At 34.4% G+C, this 26751-nt stretch overlaps 2 protein-coding genes across 3 annotated transcripts in view; both read right to left on the bottom strand.

Moving 5' to 3' along the window:
* The window catches only part of LOC133525590 (connectin-like), a 130960-nt gene that overhangs the window by 50177 nt on the left and 54032 nt on the right, over positions 1-26751 (bottom strand). For both annotated transcript variants that reach the window (XM_061861897.1, XM_061861896.1), the window contains exon 2: positions 18412-18477. The gene's annotated coding sequence lies outside the window, so the exon portion shown is untranslated. The remainder of the gene's footprint in view (positions 1-18411; positions 18478-26751) is intronic.
* On the bottom strand, positions 1688-4178 carry LOC133525588 (anti-sigma-I factor RsgI-like). Its single transcript, XM_061861894.1, has 2 exons — positions 2937-4178; positions 1688-2704 (listed from the first exon to the last, which is right to left on the bottom strand). The coding sequence occupies exons 1-2, from the start codon at positions 3891-3893 to the stop codon at positions 2699-2701; spliced, it is 963 nt and encodes a 320-aa protein (XP_061717878.1). The 5' UTR covers positions 3894-4178; the 3' UTR covers positions 1688-2698.

Genomic DNA, 26751 nt, shown 5'->3' with positions numbered 1-26751 from the left:
ATATGCTTTAATCTTTTCTGGTCTGTATTTTTAATAGCTTTAATTGTGCTTTGATTGTCCTCATAAATTGTTACATTACTAATTTTTATATTTAAATCAGCTAATAGTTTCAACATAAAAGAAGCTTCCATAATTGCTTCACACAGAGCTACAAATTCAGCCTCTGTTGTACTTAGTGTAACTGTAGTCTGCTTCCTTGATCTCCAGACTACACTATTATTAAATACTTTAAAAAAATATCCAGATGTTGATTTCCTGTCATCAGTTCTAGCAAAATCAGCATCTGCATATCCTACCAAAGGTACACTTGATTCATCTTTAGTATATAGTAAAGAAAAATTCACAGTTTTTCTAACATATCTCAGTAATCGTTTCAAAGCACGCCATAACCCTGCATTGGGCTTAGATTGAAATCTACTTAGATAATACACCGAAGCTGCTAAATCTGGCCTAGAGCCAACAGTTGCATACATAAGTGATCCTATTAATGATCTACATTTATGTTCATATGTCATATCAACAGTTTCATTTTCATCAAATCTAAAGTTAATGTCCATTGGTGTATCACAACCCTTACAATTTTCCATATTGAATTTTTTCAGTACACTTTGTAAATATTTAGATTGGTCTATTGAGATGCCTTCGGAATGTTTTTTAATAGATATACCTAAATACATTAAATTATCATTTCCCATGTCTTTCATGCGGAATTTAGTTTTCAAAAAGGTTTTTACTGACTCTACATCTTTTAAGTTATCGCTGAGGATCAATAAATCATCTACATATAAAAGTAAGTATATGTTTCCCTTAGTAAATAAGCAATAGTCATTATCTGATCTTTTAAACCCATATGAAATAATTGTCTCATTAAATTTTTCATACCAATATTTTGGTGACTTTTTCAAACCGTATAAAGATTTTTTAAGCTTTAATACATATCCATCCTGTATATTCATTCCCTCTGGAGGTTTAAGATACACATCCTCATCTATTCTTCCATATAAAAACGCTCCTTTCACATCCATCTGATGAATATGGTAATCTCTCCTGGCAGCAACTGATAACAATGTCCGAAGTGTCTGTAGTCTTAAAACCGGTGAATATACATCTTCAAATTTCTCTTGCTGTTGGTAACCGCGAACTACTAGTCTTGCTTTACAGATCATATTATTTCCTGTATCCTTTCTTGTAAACACCCATTTTGCATCTAACAATTTTTCATTTCGTCTTGGTACTATCTCAAAAGTTTCACTTTCCTCCAATACTTTCAGTTCTTCAATTACGGCCTTTTCCCAGTCACTTTTGTCTTCTCTTTCTTGAATATCATTATATGTCATTGGCACATCTTCATGGTAACTGCTAAGTAGAGCAAACAATGCTTCATCATTATTTTCTTCTAAATCAAGTACATAATCTTCTTGCCATTTTGGTTTTTGAATTTTTCTTTTCTCTCTTCCTCTTTGATTGCTTCTCTCTTCTTTTTCTGGTTCATTTTCTTGTATATTATTTGATGTTTCTGTATTTGAAAATTCTTCCTCCTTATTTTCTGCCAATTCTATTTTCAAATCCTCATTTTCCTGTGCCGTTTTGTCTTCTGTCTCTTCCAAGGTATCATAATCCGGTATGTTAATTGTTTTGTTCGATTTTATAGCTCTCTCATCAAAAACTACATTTCTAGCTGTCACTGTTGTTTGTTTTTCTTCATCAAAAAGTTTATACCCTCCTATGTTGTATCCAATCATAATCATCTTCTTACTTTTGTTGTCAAGTTTCCTTCTCAGTTCTTTTGGCACATGATTATAAGCAGCACATCCAAAAACTCTCAAGTTTGATACATCAGGTTTGCGTCCTTCCCATAGCTCACATGGTGTTTTCTCTCTTCCTGAAACTGGACTTCTATTTGTTACATATGTTGCGAACAAGATTGCTTCACCCCAAAATTCTTTCTTCATGCCAGAGTCTATTAGACTAGTCCTTGCTTTGTCCATAAGGGTATTATTCATTTTCTCTGCGACTCCATTCATTTCAGGATTGTATGGTACTGTATGCTGCATGACAATTCCATTCCTATTACAAAACTCCCTAAATTCATCTGAAAGATATTCACGGCCATTATCGATTCTCAGCTTCAACAAATTTGAATTAAAATGTTTTGTTACTGTATTATAATATGTTTCAAACTTTTTGAAAACTTCAGATTTATTTCTTATTAAGAACACCATCGTAAAGTGAGTATAATCGTCTATGAATGTTACAAAATATTTGTTACTGTCCCAAGTCACAGGTGTTATAGGTCCGCAGACATCAGAATGTACCAATTCTAAAGGTTTCTTAGCTCTAGTCCCTAATTTATTAAACGGCTGTCTACGACTTTTCCCTAAAATACATGCTTCACATAAACTGTCATTTACAAATTTATTTTTTAATTCAGATAAACCATCTACCAGATTTTTATGTACAAGTAAATCTAAATTTTGTGAGCCTAAGTGACAATAACGTCTGTGCCATAAATTTGTATCTACTGTATTTGTTAACTGACACGAATTTACATTTATTTTGCATTCAACTGTGTATAGTGTTCCCTCTTTATTTCCAATCATGATTAAATAATTATGTTTATATACTCGTACCTTTCCATTAGCAAATTCAATCCTCAACCCGACACTTTCCATTTTAGACACTGATAATAAATTTTTTCTTACATCTGGAACATAATACACATTTTTTATTATACATTTGTTTTCAGTTTTGCCCACTTTGAACACTACTTCTATATTTCCTATTCCAAAAGCTTCTAAAGTTATACTATTTTTAGCAACTGCAATTTTTCTTGGCACTTTCAATTCAATATATTGAGTGAAATGGTCTAGAGAGTATACTAAATGATCTGAGCACCCTGAATCTACATAAAATTTTAAATCTGGTTCACCACTTACATTTCCACAGAAGAATGCCGTCTTTTCATCATTATCTTCAACATAGTTGGTACTCCGTCCTTGGCTCGATCCTCTACTTCTCACTTGGCTGCCACGACCACGTCCTTGGTTAAATCCTGTTCCTCTGTATGATCCACTCTGTCCACGTCCTTGATAAAAGCCTCTTCCTTGGTTCCATCCACCTCGTCCATGTCCTTGATTAAATCCATATCCTTGGCTCCATCCACCGCGTCCATGTCCTTGATTAAATCCATATCCATGGCTCCATTCGCCTCGTCCATGTCCTTGATTAAATCCATATCCATGACTTTGTCTGCATTGAAACTTTTTATGGCCAGGCTTACCACATGTAAAGCAATTGAAAGCATTTGACTGTACTTGACTTGCCTGATATTCATTAAATTTTTTCTGTTTCTCCTCCTCAGCCAATAATCTATCCTTCACTGTGTTTAATTTCAAATCCCCAATGGTTTCCAAAGCTGTAACTATTGATTCATAAGATTTGGGCATTGATAAAAGTACATAATTAATTTTTTCTTCCTCTGACAGTTCTGATCCGGCTTCTTCCAGTTGTGTGCATATTTCCTGTATTTTTGTAAAGTGTTCTTTTAACGATGTTGTATCTTTATATTTTATGTCACTTAGTTGTCTTCTTAAAAACAATTTACTTCTAATTCCTTTTTCTTTAAAACATTCTTCTAAATTTTTGAACATCGCGTATGCTGTCTCCTCTCTTACATATTCTAAATGACTGTCCGCCACAGCGGCAATCAAGATGGCTTGCGCTCGCGCTTCCATTTTCTCGTTATCTTTATTTTCAGCATATTTCACAGTTTGTATCGCCTCCAGGCACAAATTTTCCTTCAAAATACTTTTAATTCTAAAAGACCAATTGTTAAAGCCGTCACCACTAAATTGTTGAATATTATATCGATTATTTAAGTTATCTTTCGCCATCTTGTGTTCTTACTTTTGTACTGACGCCGTATTTTAGTTCCCCTTTTCTTACGCAATAACGATATCTGGGCCCATAACTAATGAAATATTTTATGGGGCGCAGGTTTTCTTCTTAATTAAAGATGCTTTTATACACGACACTTTCTTTATTAATAATAAGCTTATTTAATTGTACAAAGCGCATTTGCGTTAATCAAGTCATGGTGGAAGAGAGAGAGAAATCGTACAGATAAAAATATCATTATGACATCTGTCATCGAGGGATGTTTGAGTTGCTTTTTTAACAATATTTATCGATATTTTTGTATGTAAACGCTATTTGTAAAACTGTATCTTAAAAAGAATTTGGTTTTTTTTTTGCAAAAACCTATTTTTGCCAATTGTTACTTGTCACTTTTTGACATCTATCATAAAGGCATTTTGCACTAAGTAACAATAAAAACATGTTTTTTTTTCTGTAAGTGGCTTTACAAACTCTGAAAGTAGGCGAATTCAAAAAAAGTTTATAGCATATTTTAGTCTTTAAATATGATCAGGAATATACTGTTAAAATCCTTGTGGCATTATATCCGTCTCTTGTATACTGAATTTTCGTTGTGCCTTAAGGTATACATATAAAATAACTACATTTCGTGAAACAAAATGTAGGTATACCAAAATACAGTCAAATCGTATATTCAGGGAAATCGACTAGTAAAATTGAAACGGATTTCTCCCTACACAACAAACACTCAAGGATTACGTCCCGATGGTTGTTTAATCAACGTACACAAACCTATTTCATCTAAATCCGATCGCCTACCTTAATCTTCAAACGTACGTTACCATCAATTCTTGGAATTGAAGGCATACAATCTTGCAAATTAGCCCGACACGGCCCAAGGAATCCTTCAGTCCCTCGGGAACTAAGAAACACGGTTCCGCTCTCAGTGAAGCAATCAGTACACTTACGCGTGACCTTGGGAGTAAGTACTATTTTGGGTCTTATCCCTGCGTTATGTGTAAAATGCGCGGTTAGAAATATTACCTGAAATGTGTACTTTCCTAGGTCCAATATGTTCAATGGAGTTGAAAAACCAGAAATATATAAGTGCCATTTTCATTCAAAACGGTCATCATCATATCATCCTTTATCGCCCACTGCTGAGCATAGGCCTCTCTTCCAGTACGCCACTTGTCCCGGTCCTGAGCTAATCTCATCCAGAAGTGACCCGCAATCTTCCGAATCAAAACGGTACTTAAGCATTAACCGAGCCGCTATTTCTATAAAGCTTTTATTTAAAATCAACCTTATCGATAACCGATAATGTAGTATATTATAGTTGAAAACGTCACATATTAACTGATTATTTGAGTTAAAAACTTTTAAGTGTGTTACTCTGGACATCATTTAAATAAAATGACTGAAGCTTTCTTCCTGGACCCTTATAGGTATATTAAATTCTTCCACATCTTAAAAGCGATATGATAGAAATCTTAGCAATTTGTACCAGCATCTTCAACTCTAATATTGTCCACGGGAAAAACGCAAATTTTTCGGAATGTTTTAGACCCATTTGACATATTTCTACTGTTAAATAACCTTATCTTTCTTTCTAAACGAAACGAAAACGAATTGTCGGATTCCTCGGCTCGGATTCGGGCGTTCTAGGCGCAGACTACTCCTTAAACCAGTATTTTTCTAAAGAGATACCTCTTCCAACACCCTTTCAGTACTGCGTATTCGCATAACTTTTTTTTATAATAGTCATAAAAGATCACCTCGAAAGATAGACATAAATATTGTTATTTATAGCACATCGCATTGCAATTTTATTATGTTCCCTGAAGGCGTGACGCGCCTCGCGTCGAGTTCAAATACGCAAGTCATGTGTTTTTGTTATTCCTCAAGAGAATTCGAAATGTGTGTCAGTTATATTTTCGCGGTAAGTTTTTCATTTATTGCATTTTGAAGCTTGGCACTCTTAAGTATGTTCTTTTTTAAACGTTGCCTGGGACATACTGTTTGAGTAAGGGAATACTATTTTCTAGTTTCCTCATGACTGTGGACCGCGACCATGTCAGGTCGTTGTTTTGTACACCAAGGCTCTCCATTCTGCACGATGTCCTAATAATAGGCACCTGTGTTCCCTGGCAGGCCTTCTTAACTATATTTTTAAATGGTTATGATATCACCTTGACGATCGACTTGGCTAGCAATCTCACGCACGAATTTAACTTGATTTCACATGCACCAAGCTGCAGTGATCTTGAAGGTAGGTAAGGTAAATATTCTACTCCCTCCCATAGAACAAGGCCCAGCCAAAATATATGAAACAGCCAAATTGTTTTTTCGCGATTTCGGGGGAGCCATAGTAAAAGTTGCTTAGTATAATCCCAAAATCTCTCTCGCAATGGGAATGCAGTAATTTTTACGCCACCTTTTATTATATTGTACCTAAAAAACCGCTTGACCAGTTTCTGAACCCACCCTTGAAAGGCGTCTGAAGGTGAACGTAAATTGTTTCGTTTCACCGAAATAAAAGATTCCTCCAAATATGTTTATTTTATTATATTTTATAGTTATAAGCAACATGGCTTATAAAAGCTTGGAGACATATTTTTTTTAAATTAAAATATGAATTTATTTAATAAATATTATAGGACATTCATACACAAATTGACTAAGCCCCACAGTAAGCTCAAGAAGGCTTGTGTTGTGGGTACTCAGACAACGATATATACAAATACTGAAAGTAGTATGAAGTTTTCAATAATGAAGAAGTAAATAAAATACTATTATTCTCATACCATTTCAATTAAATTAAAAGAAAGCAAATAGGATCGTATTCCCTCGCAATACTGAGACATAACGCCGCCAGTGACATGGGGTCCATCCCGCAGGACGACTTATTAGAAGAGGTATTATCTTTTTATTTGGTTTTGTTTTTGTAGGTTATAGTTTATTTTATGCTCCTTTACTTGGCTCATATAACTTTTTCTTGGTCTTCCCCTTCCTCTCCTTCCATTTATTTTCCCTTCTATAATGTTTCTGATGAAGTGGTCGTGTCGTAACAGGTGGCCGATCATGTTTCCTCTTCTATTTTTAACAATGCTCATTAAGCTTCTCTTTTCCTTCACTCTTTTTAGGACTTCTTCATTGGTTACTCTTTCTGTCCACCTTACTACTTCCATCCTTCGCCAACACCACATCGCAAATGCTTGTAAATATTGTTCACTTTTTTTATTTAGTGTCCATGTCTCACATGCATATAAAGCGATAGACCATATGTATGTCTTAATGTATAATTCAAAAAAATATAATCGAGCTTACAATTAAATGAACTGACATATTATTCGATGTTATTTTAAAAATCGTCACTATGACCTGAATCAATATCACACGTCGAATTTATATAGGTGCGATGAAATTACATTAAAGTTTTGTATCGATATCGATAACACGTGAGTCGATATTTTAATCTCTAGTACAGGTACATTTTTGCCCCCGAAAAACCGGGCATAGCTCTGGGCTGGGCTAGCTAGGCTGATGGAATATATGATTAATATGAGTAAAACACACACGTAACAAAGTTATGTTAATATGCGGATTAATAACATTAGAACCTTGAACCATATGAAGGTCACGGCTCCAGAGGGCCAACTTATTCTGGGTCTGCGCTTAAAGGTATTATGTAGATTGAACCCTTGGCTCAGGTGGAAACCGGCATAAGTTTAATACGAAGTGGTTGGCACTTGTGACGTTCTTCACTTGAGGCACAGTAACAGCCTCAAGCAAAATGGAAGACAACATTTTACTCTGAGTTTTAAAAGAGCGTATGTACTTAGTTGTATACTTGGTGATAAGTCGTTTTTATTACAGCGATATAAATGAAAGGATTCGTTGGTGACAGCGTTGTATTTTCGTTATTTATTTATACTTCTTATTAAGCTTTGTTGATGGATTTAATGTAACTTTTTAGTTTTGGAGGCGGCAAGTCAGTCATTTGATTCCCGAGGCAGTTATAGCTTTTTTTTAAATTATGTCTTTGTCTCTAATTCATTCAACTTACTTTAAGAATTCTGACGTTTATAATTTAATATTTTTGTTTATGTTTAAAAATATTTAATTTCATCAATTTAATAGCCGTTTAAAATACTTGTACATAATTTTCAATCGTACCTGAATGCTGAATAGGTCCGTGCCTTCGATACCTAACCTGTCAAGAAATGACAATATGGCGGACGAATATTTGATATGTCACCGTATTTAAGAATTATTTCGCTTAAAATTTAGTTTGATGAAAAACGTTGTGTGTAATTCCGGGGGTAAGGATATTGCAAACTCGGGTATTAATTTCCTCTAGCCTATGGCTGTCGGGAATAAAATTTCACTTCCCCCCCCCCCCCCCTCCTTGCACAACTTTTACGAAAAAACTGTTTTTTTAAAGGTGCTGTGTACGGAATAGTTACGAAATTGATTTCTTTTTATGGAAAATGAATTCATTAAAAGAACGAAATTGTACCTACCTACATGAGTAGGTATGATTTGCAGCTTTCTGCTAATAGCACCATAGCATTGCAGTTTTATTCTACTTTTAATGACCTTTTTTACCTTTCCTCTTGCTTTGTATACAATTATGCCAAGGATTCAATTTGCAACTTTAATATGCGCCCAAGTTATACTCGGTAACTTATATTTCGCTAGAACTAAAGTTTAAGGTATAGGTATTCCTAGACTCAGGGGTTCTAGGTTTCCTAGAAACAATAGGCTCATATCAAATTTAGCACACTAAATAATTATTTTCTGTAGTAGTTGACTTAAGAAACCAATATTAATTTGGTAGAGAATGCCTCATGGCATTAAGTCCGCCTTTTGTACTATAAGGTTTTCTTTTGTGCAATAAAGATTAAGTAAATAAATAAATAAATAAATATTTATAGTATTAGGGCATTAAAAGTGTCTGATGGCTATATATTTTTAGTGATAAAAAGAAAAATAATGGTTTTTTTTTTTATCTCTGAAATGCTGTTGGGCATGTAGTTACGTCATAGGACTTCAAGCTATTCTTATAAGACTGAAATTCATTATGAGGTTTTCACAATGAATAATGGATAAATGTTAAATGTTATTTTCGACCCGAATGACGTCATACCACAGAAAGACTAAGCTGTCTGATATCGTTTTCGCCTGATTACGTAAAAGTATACTTTTAAAATATTTTTTTGCGGTTTTCTAGGTCATAATAAAATTGGACAATAATGAATAAAATCATTTGATAATTGAAACCTTAGATAATTGAATATCAATTTACCTTTAATGCAATTTCATAAAGAAATAAAGATTGATTACGATTTTCATAATTTGACTATTGATAAGATGTTTTGGCGTATCCTCCAAAATCTGAAAACTGTCTAAAAATAATTGAAAGGACTAATAAACCCCAAAGTTTAATAAAAAATAAATTACCTATATGTCAACATAGGCACCTATAATGACACAAATAGCATTTTAATTGGACTACATGGTTTGGCGATGACAAAAGATACCGCCATAAAACGAGTTAAAAATAATTAAAATAATATTTGAATATTACAAAAATTTTTTTTTTTTTGGCTTACAACAATATTTAAGCGCTAATTAATGAAATCGGGTGGTTATGGCCATAGACACGAAATTACCCCGACTACCCGACTACCTAGACAGTGGCCTTGGGGACTTTTCTGATAAATATACCTATAGCATATATACCATTTTATCAATTTGTAATTTGAATCCCTCCAGGTGAAACTATTTCCAATTTAACTCCCTTTGAACACAAAAGGCCCTTTCAGCATATTCATGGTAATTATTCAGGTAAGTACCTTTAGAGCAAATAGCCATTTTGACAAATGTCAGCTATTGAGGTGTATTGAGGTCGCAGGGACCCTTAGGGTATGGGTTGGGTGAGTGCCACTCGGTGAAGTGATGTTAAGTGATCAGATCGAATGCCATTTATGCAATAGGTTATTTTAGGGACACGTATTATTCACGAAACTTCAAACCGATATTTTCCTTCTTGTTTCTTACTTTATGATGGTTAGTAAATCATTTTTTGTTTTTTTTGCTTAGGTACATCCTAGTTTTGGAATTGTTAGTTATTTTCTAAATAATTTGTAGATATGTAACAGGAACCCCTCTCAGATGAAGGCCTCTTCCAAAGTTTGCCATTTTGATCGGTCTAGTGCGGTTTGATGCCAGTTTGGTCCAGCTATTTTTATGATATCCTCGTCCCAGCGTGAGTGTGGTCTTCCACTGCGTCGCTTGCCTTGAGGCCCTTTCCATAATGTGACGATTTTAGTCCATCTGCGGTCTTTAAGTAGTGCCACATTAAGTAGCAAAAAAGAAAAACAAAAAAAATATTCAAGAGAGTAAAGTTTCTGAGGTTAAATTTCTTCAACCTGAATTGTTACTTTTGACAGTGATAGATCATATTCATAACAAATACAGATCAAATTCATAATAATCATACCATATTCGCAGCCCTGCTCGTATGAGTAGCGTTCTCGCGCGCGACGTCCCGATTCGAACTTTAAGATATACGTCAAACATTTGTGTGTCAAAAGTGACGTTTCTCTAAACAAAAACGTCACATTTGACACGGACATATCAAATCCATATCGTATCTTTAGGATTTTTTTGATTTATCTTGAAGTTCGAATCGGGCGGCAAGTTTAGTCCGTACTTGGAATCGCGCTAAATGTATGGAGTCGCGCGCGAGAATTCAACTCATGCTAGCAAGGCTGTTATTACAATCCGAAGACGCCTTCACTGTTTTTACACACGCAAACGTCTTCGTACTACGAACTACGACGTAGCGTAGGTGAGCGTAGCGTATGGCGGCGTAGCAATAACACTCATTTAAATAATGCTACAGCTGTTGTCATAGCGCTACGAGGCCGGAACATTGTAGAATCGGTTCAAAAGCCAATTCGAACTTACAGCCGTATTCGAACAATGCTTCTAAGATGTCATAGCGACACGATACCGATCTGTCAGTGTCAAAAGTGACACGTTAACCAAAAATGTTCTTTTGACACTGACAGATTCGTATCGTATCGCTATGACATCTTAGAAAACTCATTCGAATACGGCCGGTACATTTCGACACAAAAGAAGATATAATTGACGCGTGAAATTTGCTGGTACTAGTACATAAAATGTATTGTATTGATGCGAGCGAGAAGCAGGAGTGAACGATAAGAAAATTACATAATTTAGATATCAAAATGTCCATTTAAATTGGCCCCAACTAACTTTACCGAATGTGGATTTGTTAATCTTCATAAAAATTGGTCGTTTAGTCAGTGTTTTTGGGCATTTTTCGCAAATCGTCAACCATTGTGCGTGAAACGAGGTAATGCTACTCTAAGCCCTCCAGCTCCTCCACGAAGCCTAGCAATGTTTTCAGGTTGCTAACTGCCTCTCTTAGTGCGCACGGAGTCTCTAGGTATTTGTTCCTGCATACTTCTCCCTGTTTACATTCTAGGAGAATGTGTTTTGTTGTTTCCTCTTCTTCCATGTACGGTCTAAGTAGGTCATTTACGGTGGCACTACCATACTCTGACACTTAGTTTAAAGTCTGTGCAGAGCTGGGTCCGACTTTGTGATTCCCGACTCCCTAGGCCTAGGATTAAAGCCGCCTATTGATGATCGAATGAAATCAGTTTGGTTTCAAATACGGACATATAACAAGCCACAAATTAGACATGGATTAGATCCATTAATGATCCAGATCTAATTTGTGGCTTGTGGATATTTGAATGATGTTTAAAGGTTGAAAAGCTTTTCAATCCTGTCCTGGCCTATTTTATCGAGAAGAGTTACGGCCGGATTCGAACGTTTGATAAAGGTACGATGGATTAGATTTATCAGTCTCAAAAGTGACGTTACTTTAAACTAAAACGTCACTTTTGCACTGAGATATCCAATCCATATCGTATGCTTAGGAAATGTTTGACGTATCTTAAAGTTTGAAATGGCCGCTAAACAAGGGACTTTTAATTATACTGTACAAAATCAGTCTCTAAGGACTACAGTAAATTTAAAGTAATTTCACATTAGTACACAATTGGGTATTTGACACATGTTGAATATTATAACAAAATTTAGTTAAATGGATAGAAAATGAGCCATCCATTAAAAAAAAATTGAGATTATATAAAAATACAAGGCTTCAAAGTCTAAAAAAACATTTTTTTTGTCTTTCTAAAATAGAAAAAAAAAATGTTACCATTCTATTCCTTACATTTTATTGAAAAATAAATTGTACGACATCTATACATATAAACGCAATATTTCAGGGTCAAAATGGCAATTTCCTTGATCTTCCATACATTTAGGACAGACTTATATAATGTGACGTCACATCACATTATCATTTTGTTAGAGCCGTTTCAATCGTCAAGTGCGAGCGTCAGACTTTAACTCTCATTTCTGACCTTTGTGATGCTCAAATGCCAAGAGTCCCATATAGATATTTGATCCTCAGGAAAATCAAGATCGTTTGATATTTAAAAAAACTGTCGAGTAGCCAATTATTCAATATTGTACAGTTGGCCTTGCCTGTTTTTCACAATATTTGCACCTCTGCATGCAGACTGAATGCACGGATTTCTTTTATTTTGTAACACCTTCTCATAACTGAGTTCTATGCAAGTAAATTCTTTGAATCTTTGGCGCAACCTAGTTGACAGATATGAATAGACCCTTATTTATGTACTATGACCTTATGTACGAGTATGTATCAGTTAAGACGTAAAAGGAGGGAGGACCCACGCGAAATCACGTTAGACCCTCCTCATAGTGCTGTGTTCCTGCCGGTGAGTAAGGTTGCCAGAGCTCAGCGAGGGTGCGTAGTGTTAGGGTCGGCAACGCGCATGTAACTCCTCTAGAGTTGCAGGGGACAGGGGTACATGGGCTACGGAGACAGCTTAGCACCAGGCGGGCCGTATGCTTGTTTGCCATCGACGTAGTATTAAAATAAATCGCCTTTTCATACATACGTAGTCCTCATTTTCCTCGTTGTATATCCAATTAATATCAGAGTTAGGAGCATTAAAATTTTTGTATGAAATCTGTTTTTCGCACCAAATTTTTACCATTATCAACAAATCGAAAAAAATCAAACATAGGGGCATAGCTGTGGTGTATATACATCAAATTATGTAAAAATATTTACATAATGTCAATCATCAAAGAGGAAAATGGGGACTACGTTTGTATGAATAAGCGGCCGTCCCCTTTCCTCTTAGACGTTAGATTATAGCTTCATGTATAATATCTGGGAGATCCAGCTTTGCTAGGGTACATTAAAAACTCAAAAAATGCGAGTTTTCTCAGAGATAAGACCTAGCTAGATCGATTTTTCACTCCTAAAAACCCTCATATAGCAAATTTCATCGAAATCGTTGGAGCCGTTTCTAAGATCCCTGAAATATATACAAGAATTGCTCGTTTGAAGGTATAAGATAAGGGTCAATTCATAACAGTCAAATATAATATGATCTTAGATAATAATATACCTACATACTTACATATTGTATACCAAGTTTATTATGTAATGTGTGATTTATTATACGTATCTAACATGTTTCATATTAACATATTAAGTATACAGTAAAGCAAATTACATAATCATTTCATCCAAACGCCGTCAGACGTTGGACGAAGGCCTTCCCCAAGGATTTCCAAAACGACATCTATATCGTTTATCGCTATGGCCCGATTTATATAAGCGATCATGTCTCAGGACTGACAAGGGGATAGTAATATATCGCGTGACGTTTATTTAGAAGCAACAATTTGTTTTCTATCCATCGCTATATTTGCATATTGTATTATTCATTCGTTTATATTTTGCTTATTAGCTTGATTTAGATCAATGTCAATATTTAATTTTGTTCTAATTTTAAATTAAGTATTTGAAAGAAAATAATACGTGTTATTTAAACAGTAAGACGAGGCCTGTATAATGAGAGAAAGAATAAAATTTTATTAAGTCTTTATGACAGTACAAGAATTTTATAGTTATAAACGAAATAAATGTGATATACAAAGGAAATAAGTTACTGACAAAAAAATCTTTTTGGTACAAGCTTTTATCGCTGACTGTACCTTTTTTCCACAGGCAACTAATACCCATAGAGACAATTCTAAAAACCCCAAACATAATTAGATTGCGTTGTTTTATCACAGAGTTCCTATGGCTACCTCCTGTCTCCATCATCAGATCAGCTTGATGGTACCATAATATTGCATTGTCACCCGACTTACATATGTATGCAAATTTTCAGCTTCATCGGAAACCGGGAAGTGGATAAAATTTAATCCGCAAGATTTGTCCCATACATACTAACAGAGCAAGTTAAATAAAAGCTTTTAAAAATGACCAAAGCCTCCAGTGTCCAGGGCTGGAATTGCACCAGCACCCTCCGTTTACGCGACAGATGCCTGAACCCCTCGGACACCCGGGCTCAGTTTCACGGATCGAAGCAATTCAATTCAAATATACTTTATTCATGTAGGCCTAGCAACAAGCACTTATGAATAGTAAGACAGTATTACATATAATTATCTTAATCTAATTATCAGAGCAATTTATTGATGTTGTAAATATTATTCCATATATAATACTAATGAATATAATTCATAGATCAAATTTAATACTAAAACTTTCACAAAATATAGTCATGCAAAAAAAAAAAAAAAATGTATAAAAAATACTAGTCTAGATTGTTTCTAGAATAAATTCTAAATGTCAAACAAATATAATAAAAACAACAAAGGAAATACATGCATTGGAATATCCATTTCATCATCATTATTCAAATATAATAAATAATTAATCATTTCGAATCACAATTAATCCCACGTTGTTTTATCATTCATGTAGTCTTGTGTGGTATAATAAGCTTTAGAAATAAGTTTACGCTTTACATGATTCTTAAATTTATTAATTGGTAACTCAGTAATATGGTTTGGAAGTTTATTATAAAATCTCACACAATTACCCATGAATGATTTTTTAATTTTATGGAGCCGAGTGAAGGGCACGGCGAACTTATGTTTATTTCTAGTATTAATATTATGAATGTCACAATTTTTCTTAAAATCGGCAATATTTTTATGCACATACAGAATATTCTCATAAATGTATTGACAGTGCACTGTCATGATGTCAATTTCCTTAAATTTATCTCTCAGTGAGTCTCTATGGTTCATTTTATATATTGCTCGAATAGCCCTCTTCTGCAGAACAAAAATGGTATTTATATCTGAAGCACCACCCCACAGTAAAATACCATATGACATAATGCTATGGAAGTAACTAACATATACTAATCGAGCTGTTTTGACATCAGTTAACTGACGGATTTTGCTTACTGCAAAAGCTGCAGAACTCAGTCTATTCGAAAGAGTAGCAATATGGGGACCCCACTGGAGTTTAGAATCTAAAGTTATACCAAGAAAAACTGTACTATCAACTAATTCCAATTCCTCATCCTTCACAATGACACTTGTTTTTACATGCCTTACATTACTAGTGACAAACTTAATACATTTAGTCTTATTCTCATTTAACAATAAATTATTAACATTGAACCAATTTACTACTTTTGAAATAGCATCGTTTACATCATTGTAAGCTTGTTGCTGTCGTTTGACTTTGAAAATAAGTGAAGTGTCGTCTGCAAACAATACTATATCATGGTGGGTCTTTACAAGGAATGGCAAGTCATTTATGTAGATAAGGAACAGGAAAGGTCCCAATATTGACCCCTGTGGTACACCCATAGAGACCAATGACCCCGGTGATCGCTGTCCATTCACATCGACCCTTTGTATTCTACCATTTAAGTAGGACTTAAGTAAATCCAGTGCCGCTCCTCTAACTCCATAATAGTGTAGTTTCCTGATTAATGTTTCATGACAAACGCAGTCGAAGGCCTTAGACAAATCACAGAAGATACCTATAGCATCTCGTGACTCCTCCCAGGCATCGAAGATATGCTTAATTAGCTCAACACCAGCATCGGTTGTCGAGCGACCCCGTGTAAAACCAAACTGCTTATTATGCATTAAATTATTGACGTTAAAATGTCGTACTAATTGAGAAAGAATTAATTTTTCAAAAATCTTACTGAACGTTGGTAGCACAGATATCGGTCTAAAGTTAGTGGGGTCAGAGTTGCTACCCGATTTAAATAAAGGAGTTATTTTACTATGTTTCATTAAATCAGGAAACTCGCCGCAATCAACACTGTTGTTAAATATAATTACTAAGTCAGGCGCTATAATTTCTACTAAGGATTTGACAGCATGGACAGAGACTCCCCAGAGGTCATTCGTTTTTTTGACATTAACCGAATTAAACGCCTTTACTACATCGGAGGTACAAACACGTTCAAAATGAAAATCTCCACAACACTCTGGAGCGTTATCTTTTAATAGAGTAACAGCGGATGAGGGTGATGAATTTAAATCCTTAGTTGTGAAAACTGGTACGTCAGTGAAAAAATTTTCAAATTCTGTAGCTACTTCTAAATTGGAATCTATAATTTTGTTATCAATATTTAGTTTAAAATCATTCACTCTGTGTTTCGAGCGACCAGTCTCCACATTGATTACTTTCCAGGTTGCTTTAATAATGTTGGGACTATTTTTTATTCTTTGACTTAGATAATTTCGCTTAGCTATATGACAATCTATTTTAAACTTTTTCGAATATTGCTTGACATGTTCTTTAAATTCATCACTCGTGTTAAACCGCCGTTCCTCATACAAGGCATACAGTGCACGTCTTCGTTGATGTAAGTCCGCAGTAGCCCACTCACTAAAAACTGATGCACCACTAACTACGACCGATTTTGAAGTAAATATCGCATTATAATGATCCATAAAAGTGTGAAAGAATGAATTATACATACTATTTGGACCCATATCGGAAGACAAAAAGGGTAGCGCCTGAACTAGACTTTGCTTCATTCTTTCTACGCGGTCCGAGGTTACTGGTACAAAAGTTATTTGTTTTCTCAAAGTATTTTTCCTTAATGTCTCAAATACCATTAATTGACCTAAGTGGTCTGATTCTAAATTACTGATAACTTTTTTAGTAATAGGAACAATATCAGTGAAAATATTATCTATACAGGTTGCACTAGTAGCAGTCACTCTAGTAGGCTCCATAAACATGTGGTTGAGATTACCAGATTTGAATAGATTCAACAATCTACAAGACATTGTTGAATTTTCCAGAATATTTACATTAAAGTCGCCGCATATAAATAATTTCTTACTCGAAGATGATATTTTAAGTAGCACAGAATCCATTACACTTTCAAATATTTCAAAATTACTTAATGGCGGCCTATACACACAGACAACAATAAATTGCTCCAATTCTACTGCACTTAGTTCTATAGTCCGTTCAACAGACATGGATACAATATCCTTACGTTCCTTAAATTTTAACTGACTATTTAATATAATTAACGACCCACCATGTATGGAACTAATTCTGGTGAACGAACTTCCCACCTGATGATTATTAAATTGAGGCATTAATTCATTATTTGTTAACCAATGTTCAGTAATACATAAAATATCAACATAATAATCGTTCATAAAAAGTTCAATCTGTAAATCTTTTCCTCTAATACATTGAATGTTTTGATGCACCAGGTGGATATACTTTCCATGTTTACAGTATTTTTCATTATATTTATTTAAAACTAAATTGCCAGAGACAGAATCTTTTGTCTTAACAGCTAGTTTAAATCATTGGTTATGACTGGAACCAATTCCAAGCTCATACTGGGCTGCTCAATAGGAGCAGAGTTGTCTGCCAAATTCTTGGCAGAAATGTCAAGTAAATAGGATAGCGATAAAGCTATTTGTCTCTTGTAATAATTTGAAAGGTAACACTTACCTTTAGTCAAAAACACCATAGGCATATGGTATTTACTAACAAATTTGTTAGTGTCAATTATGATAAACTTACTACTATATGTACAAAGATTATATAGAGATATATTCAACTTATATAGCTTCCAAGTATATGACAATTTCTGAAGGCTTGTGGTGCCCCGTGGCCATCCTTGAGGTAGAACAGTATGGTTCGACCTAACCTAACCCAACCTTAACCTCCTTGTTTTTTCCTTTGATTCATATAACATTTATTTCCATTATAGATTAAAAAGTAGTGTGTCTACTTGTAAAACACAGAAATATTTTCCTAGAAAGTAATTTAATTTTTTCCTAGAATTTTTAAATCATACTTTGACTGCTGTATGATACTTGTATTTCACTAAACTTACACAAGCTTAAAAACTTAATTTAAAAATACGATATCATTGCAAAAACCTTCAACACGAAAATTATCTCAAAATAAATCGTAGACGCAAAAAAAATCTCAAAGAACTTTTTTTCGCTTTTTTCACAATGTAGTAGTAGTGAATAAATAAAGACATGCAAATTGTGACTGTTTTCTAATATTACCTTCTCACAAACAGCTCGGGACAGACTGTCGACAGCAATAACCTCTCAAAAGAAGCCGTCGCATGCCTGAAAATAGAAACTCACGTTAGTTTTCACTTATAATATATGTATGTGAATTTTCGAGTAGTTTTTCGTAGCTCGTCTTCATAAATAAGTTAATATTCTTTATTGTGCACCGTAAAGTTAAAAAAAATATCAGAAAACGAGATACAAGTTTAAGGCCTCGTAACAACAGACGCTCTGATAGTTAAAACACGATATCTTACAAATTTAAATATCTGAGATCTAAATATTTATAACGTGAGATATTTATATTTTCAAGGCCATTTTTACACAAATTAACAATCTCAGCTATGGAATCTTATTATGATTGTAATAATAATTTGATCTGTTTTTGTTATTCATAACCTGTTATTATAATCAGAATGTGGCTCACGGTTTAATAGTTTTGCAACATCTATGTAGAGCCTGGCTAAGATGGTCGGTTTTTTATCATCTGTCATCATGCCTGTCACGTTCTAACAAGTATGTTAGTGCGAAAGTGACGCATGACATGACAAGTGACAAAATTGCGACCATGATACCGCCGCAGTTTGCGTTAAAAAGTATCTGACACCTTCTAACAGGTATAGCATAGTATCTCGTATAATTATGTTATTAAGGCATTGTAGGACAGCTGAGTATAAAATAGGTGAGGCTACAATATACATACTTATGTGATGTTTGATTTATATAATTTAATCTGTAGATATTTCATTATGCATAACTAGTTTATACGGGTTTTCCAAAGTTACCATCAAAGAATATAAAACAAGGCCTACCGCAGCCAGGCACGTACTATACGTTAAGAATCGCAATGTTTTCTTCGTTCAAAGCGCCCCAAACTTCAATGCCGTACTGCGTGTAAAAGTACACAATCTCAGAATAAACAAAGCGTCTTAATAAGAGGCGTGTTGTGTGTTTCCTTTAGAAAACCTCAACGTCGTGTTACGATTGCTCATTAACATTTTGCTCTGGTATGTGCTGGAAAATAGAAAAACCTAAGTTTACAAACCTGAGACGCTATTTAACGAGGTTTTGCTAAATGATATCGTTGAAGTGATAATAGTCGTTTTTAGGGTTCCGTAGCCAAATGGCAAAAAACGGAACCCTTATAGATTCGTCATGTCCGTCTGTCTGTCCGATTCTGTCACAGCCACTTTTTTCCGAAACTATAAGAGCTGTACTGTTCAAACTTGGTAAGTAGATGTATTCTATGAACCGCATTAGGATGTTTACACAAAAATAGAAAAAAAAACAATAAATTTTGGGGGTTCCCCATACTTAGAACTGAAACTCAAAAAATCTTTTTTCATCAAACCCATACGTGTGGGGTATCTATGGATAGGTCTTCAAAAATGATATTGAGGTTTCTAATATCATTTTTTTCTAAAATGAATAGTTTGCGCGAGAGACACTTCCAAAGTGGTAAAATGTGTGTCCCCCCCCCCCCCCCCCGTAACTTCTAAAATAACAGAATGAAAAATCTAAAAAAAATATATGATATACATTGCCATGTAAACTTCCACCGAAAATTGGTTTGAACGAGATCTAGTAAGTAGTTTTTTTTTTAATACGTTATGAAATTAAAAAAAAAAAAAATTTTTTTCATCATACCCATACGTGTGGGGTATCTATGGATAGGTCTTCAAAAATGATATTAATGTTTCTAATATCATTTTTTTCTAAACTGAATAGTTTGCGCGAGAGAACCTTCCAAAGTGAAAAAAAGTGTGCCCCCCCCCCCCCGTAACTTCTAAAATAACAGAATGAAAAATCTAAAAAAAATATATGATATACATTGCCATGTAAACTTCCACCGAAAATTGGTTTGAACGAGATCTAGTAAGTAGTTTTTTTTTAATACGTCATGAAATTAAAAAAAAAAAATTTTTTTCATCATACCCATACGTGTGGGGTATCTATGGATAGGTCTTCAAAAATGATATTAATGTTTCTAATATCATTTTTTTCTAAACTGAATAGTTTGTGCGAGAGAACCTTCCAAAGTGAAAAAAAGTGTGTCCCCCCCCCTGTAACTTCTAAAATAACAGAATGAAAAATCTAAAAAAAATATATGATATACATTACCATGCAAACTTCCACCGAAAATTGTTTTGAACGAGATCTAGTGAGTAGTTTTTTTTTAATACGTCATAAAATTTAAAAAAAAATTTTTTCATCAAACATATACGTGTAAGGTATGTATGGATAGGTCTTCAAAAATGATAGTTAGGTTCCTAATATCATTTTTTTCTAAACTGAATAGTTTGCGCGAGAGACACTTCCAAAGTGGTAAAATGTGTGTCCAAAGTGGTAAAATGTTGAACAAGATCTAGTAAGAAGATTTTTTTTTAATACGTCTTAAATTGTACGGAACCCTTCATGCGCGAGTCCGACTCGCACTTGGCCGCTTTTTTCACGTTTAGCCGTCGGAAAGGTGAATAAGAAATAAGCATTAATTGGAAATCCTTTAGGGACCTTACAAAACATGGGATCAATTTGGCTGTGTCATTTTTGAAAACATCTTCATCTGACCATTACGTATAACTATTATTTAAATCGGGGCATACCATATTTTTTTTGTAAACGAAATAGTTAGGTGTTTGTTTTACAATGGGGTAAATATGATAAAACTCTCGTGCTAATATTGATCGATGATCGAAAAATGGAATCTAATGAATTGTGAGGGTTAAACAAACTTTGCAGTCGAGGAAAACAAAATTTTCCACCGCACAAAAGCGAGAAAAGTATTAAATTTCAAACATTACATTAAGTCTAAATTTAGATATGTTATTAAACAATAACTGTTCAAAATCATCACTTAAACATCAAGTCTTGCCAGCTATCATGAGGGAACAACTCAAAATTTCCATCACGACGACCGGTTTGGCCTCGTGGGTAGTGACCCTGCCTACGAAGCTGATGGTCCCGGGTTCAAATCCTGGTAAGGGCATTTATTCGTGTGATGAGCATGGATATTTTTTCGTGAGTCATGGGTGTTTTCTATGTATTTAAGTATTTATAAATATTTATATATTATATATATCGTTGTCTAAGTACCCTCAACACAAGTCTTATTGAGCTTACTGTGGGACTTAGTCAATTTGTGTAATAATGTCCTATAATACTTATTATTTATTATATTTTATTATTATTCCATCAGATGACTCTGCCACTGTTGTAGATAAAATGCAATTTTCTAATCAGTTTTTGAAGCATAAAGAGACCCTTTACGAGCTGGTGTGGTTAAAATGTTACTTCCTAAGTGTTTTTAGGGTTAATTTCATTTAAATTTTGTTCAGTATGACTAACATTATCCACCTAGCAGATTAACGTACGGTTAAATTTTGGAAACCGTATTAAAAAATAAAATAGAAAGAGTTATCATCAAAACTCAATGTACACAACATTTAATATTATTTTATCATCAAACGTTACATACGAGTTATTCTGCTAAGTCATATACAATTCGGCAAATTCCAATATCATTCTAATATCAGTTTGAACTCAGCGCCCGCTAGAATTGCCCTGTAAGTATCTCAATACATTTCAATTGAAAACAAATTCCCACGTCATATTTTCATTTTTGCGTGATATTCGATATATTTCTTGGCATAATAATAAGAAGTCAAAAATGAGAATATATTTTTTCTTGTCATAATCATGTGATTTCTCGCAATTTCTGCAGACTTATGTATCGGTCTAACGTAAATATCCAACGCTTTAACATAACTTGGCAACTCAGTATTTTGCTATTAACATACTCAGACGATTGTAAATATTTATTCTGTGCTTGGTGTAAATGTAAATAACGCAACATTTTCACAAGGTTTACGATTAGATAGAAATATTTTATAAAGTATTTCAGATAACTTTGAGAGTATTTTATGATTAAATAAGATCTTTTACGATTTTTCTGTAGTATTTTTTTTTATGCGTTAAAAATTTTGGGTCCAGTCCCCGCGAAGTGTACGGGCGGCTGGATCCGTAAGATCTGTGGGATGTCTTATATCTCTAATGAATTAATTATGTGACACTGGGGTGATGTTGTGTTGTTATGAAAGGTGATGGTGGTAATGGATGTTAAGATATGAAGATGGATGGTTGTTATGTGTCGTTGAACTTTTTTAGACTGTTGATTATGGTCCTGGATAGTTTGCATAATGAGGTCAATGTACTTTCTCTGCTAATGAGGTCTGGGAGGCTGTAAGGTTGAATTTGGAGATTATGACAGATGATTTCATGGTTGAATCTTGCAATGCTGAATTTTATTATGCAAAATATTTAAACATACTTGACTTTTTATATTCATTGGCAATAAATAACAAGCATTAAAAAGTTTATAATTTCATATTTGTCTTGTAAGGCCAATGTACAACTAACTGTAGGTTAATAATTAGAATGTCGAATGAATAGTTTTGGACGACATAACTTTGAGGGAGATGTTAAGTTTTACATAAATACTTCTTTTATTTTGTTTTCTTTGTCGAAGCTCAGCCAGGCTAGTTTCTTTTGTCACTATACGGCCCTATTCTAAGAATTAAACATGATAACGATTAATTCTGGTTTAGATAAGTTCTCATTTAGATATCGTTTGTATGTTGTATAATTGACAGAAGCAGCTCGATTCGGGCAACCAATGTCACTTTGACGTTAGAAATATCGTAGGTAGATTTTATTGGGATCATAGCGGAATCGAATTAAATGTAAATTTTGACATGTCGTTTAGTTATCGATCTTTTAAAGATCTTTCCATGATCTTAAACGTGTCTTAATCATTCTTCGAATCGGGCCGATAATCATTTTATAGTAAAAATAAAACATTAATTATTTTCTAAACCAAAAAATGTCATTGTAATTAAATGATGTATTTAAGCAACATTTTTTGACTGCAATATAGCGACCGTCTAGGTTGTATCGTAACAAGATCAAAACCTTGATAAATTGTCCTTGATGACTAATTAATTTGCAAAATTAAAAAAAAAAACCCTCCATGATACTGAAACACGATTCTCCATTTAGGTACATTTAATGACGATTGGAGTAGGCTGAAAAGATGGTAAATACTCCGACGGCAGAGGCATTAAGACGGCAATAGTTATTAGTGCAATAAGAGAGGAAAGTTTGTTTTTCTTGCGAGGGACTCAAAAACACGAGATGTACAATAACTTTGCTCTCGTGAGACACATACAACTTTCCACCTCAGTAGTGAGAACATATTAAAGGTTTAAAAAATTCAACATCAAGTAAAGTTAACCACATTTATTTACATTCATGAATAAAAGGCATCATCATTATGACGAAAGCTTCTAGAAATATTCCTCTATTCATGACCTTCACTAAATTAAAAAGCTACTTTGTCTCACTCCCTGGAGTGACGAAAGTCGCACTTTCCTCATTCCTTTGAGCGGCGAACGTCGCACTTTCCTCACTCCCTGGAGTGAAAAAAGTAGGCGTTACAGGGAGTGAGGAAAGTGCTGCTGAGGTGCAACACTCAACAAAGACAGAAAATCCGATTATACTCGTAGCTAAATCTAACCGATTGCAGATATAACAATGAAAAGAAAAAAGTCGCAGTCCCAGCAACCAATTAGTATTCTAGCCCACATGTGCAATTAAAATTTTGATTTTCACCCACACTGTCGCTTCATTATTTCATGCCATTGTTTATGGAACAGATAATGATCCTTCGAAATATCGGAGACGCCATTGTTGGGAACAATGCCTCGTTGTGTAAGATTGCCGCGACTATTTGCGCTAAGTGGGTTTTGGCCACAGATATTTAGTTAAATATCTACCCCCTTATTAAAAAACGTGTACTAAAGTTACGATGCCGCTGTTCATCGTTTGTCCCTTTCCATCATACTAATACGTCGGAAAGGGATAAACGATGATCAGCGGCATCTTAACTTTAGTACACGTTTATGAATAAGAGGGCTAGAGTTTGGGATCAGAAAAAATAAGAACGGTTCATTCGCCAACAAACTGGTTATACTAGACTTAAATCGACCGGGATATAAACCGGGATTACCCCTTTTTTGTGTGTTGGGTAGACCAAGTGCAGTCTAAACAACTTTGACACCCACCCGCTCTCTAGTTACCCGTGAACAAGATGCATGTAACTGCGTCGAAATATCGGGAGCTCAATAAAACCAATATAAAAGGTAATCCTGGTCGATTTAAGTCTGGTGAAACTAACCGTGAATCATTCAAAACTGAAACTGGTTATAGTTTGGCGATATCATAAATTTTATTTGTAAGCATGTACCGTTTGTGAACAAAAAAAGTATTTTTTACCAGCGTCTTGCGTACGTATTTTCCTAAAAAGCTTCTAACCTTTTATCAATATGTTAAACAAAAATTGTGTATATTGCCGCTCATATTTACGTGAACTCATTCCTGCATACTAGTGGCATAGAACCAGGGTTATTTAGCACATTAAAATAATGAAGTTAGTTTTATTTTGTTTTACTCAACCCATCGCATTACAATCCATCAATGGATTTATGGATTAGAACTTTTTAAATTAAGTACTTAAACTTAATCTTCAGCTAAAAATATTCAGACTTTCGGCTAATATTCAGACATAATGTCTCAAATGAAAGAAAGATGCTTTAGATTATTAAAAAAACACTTGTAGAAAATGTCATTGCATTTGTCCATAAATGTGATACCTACGCACAGCGCGATAGTTAACGAAATAAGTGAATATTCGTAGTCTACTAAAATTCATCTCTTTGATTTTCTCCCTTTCGCGTTCTGGCTTTTTGATGAGTAGATATTTCGCGGAACGGTTGAAATTATTCGCGATGAATACTTTGGAGTTATCTGATTTTATTATGATTTGTGACGAAAAATGAGCAAACAATAGCTTTTGAAGTACCTACCTATAAATGTTTAATAGTGATAAAAAAAATGTTTATGTAAAGATATTTTTTATTGTTATATAGGCTGATTTTGTTATGCCTGATTTAAGGAATTAATATGTAGAATATACTGAACAAGTTTTACAATGGAGTGAACCCAGCAATCTGCCGTTTCATACTCATAGTGTTGTGTTCCTGCCGGTGAGTAAGGTTGCCAGAGTTCAACGAGGGTGCGGAGTGTTAGGGTCGGCAACGCGCATGTGACTCCTCTGGAGTTGCAGGCGTACATAGACTACGGAGACTGCTTACCACCAGGCGGGCTGTATGCTTGTTTGCCACCGATAAAAAATAAAAATATGATACGCCTATATATGTATTAGCCTACGTGTTCGGGGTTGGGCCCATAGTTAGATGTTGTTCATACGATCTACATATTCACCTCTCAGAGACATAACAAATCCACTCTGTATAATTGAAAATTAGATAACTATAGCTATTTATTGTAAGTTACAGTCACACATAATTCAGTAATAATAAAAAAAAAAACCGGACAAGTGCGAGTTGGACTTGCCCAATAAGGGCTCCGTACTTTTTGTTGTTATAGCGGCAACAGAAATACATCATCTGTGAAAATTTCAACTGTCTATCACGGTTCATGAGTCCGCCTGGTGACAGACGGACAGACGTGCGGACGGACAGCGGAGTCTTAGTAATAAGGTCCCGTTTTACCCTTTGGGTACTGAGCCTAAAAACTATTTTTAGACTTCTTAATAAACTTCTTAACTTAATTTTAAATATATAGGGGCTATAAGTACTTATAATTAATGTCCTGATGCATCTATTCAAGTGTCAAATAAATTGAATATTTAGAACTTTTTCAAGGGTTTCACAACTACAACGAAATTAATGGATGCAACGAAATTAATACATATACAAATACAACCGACGCCTACAAGTAAAATAAAATGTTGAGAATATAAATTCACGTATGTATTGACGTTGTATGTGTCAAAATACGCCAGTTTCTAACACAAAATGTATAAAAAAGGCATCAAAATTATCTGCAAGCAAACAATGCCTATCCCTGATTATGTCATTCACATAAATTGTTACCCTTGCGGCCAATTTCGGCCAAAACCGAGTCCCGAAGAAACAAGAAAACTCCCAAAGAATATAATAACGCACTCAATTATATGTTATTGAATGAAGCGACCGAAATCCCTATTATCTAGCCTTAGAAATAATAAGGATGTGGTCACATTTGTTGCGTGAACTTCGGGGTATAAGGGATTTCTCGGCTCTCGTATGTACCAGAATAAAATGGTCTAAAGGTCAGGGGCAGGGGTAACCAAATGGCGGACCGCGGTCCGGATACGGAGCGCCGACCTGTTTTATTTTGCTTATTTTAAAAAACTCAAGTAGAAACGGACCA

This window comes from Cydia pomonella, chromosome 15 (genome assembly GCF_033807575.1).
Source record: "Cydia pomonella isolate Wapato2018A chromosome 15, ilCydPomo1, whole genome shotgun sequence".
Lineage (NCBI taxonomy): Eukaryota > Metazoa > Arthropoda > Insecta > Lepidoptera > Tortricidae > Cydia > Cydia pomonella.
This window is presented reverse-complemented; position numbering and strand designations above follow the sequence as displayed.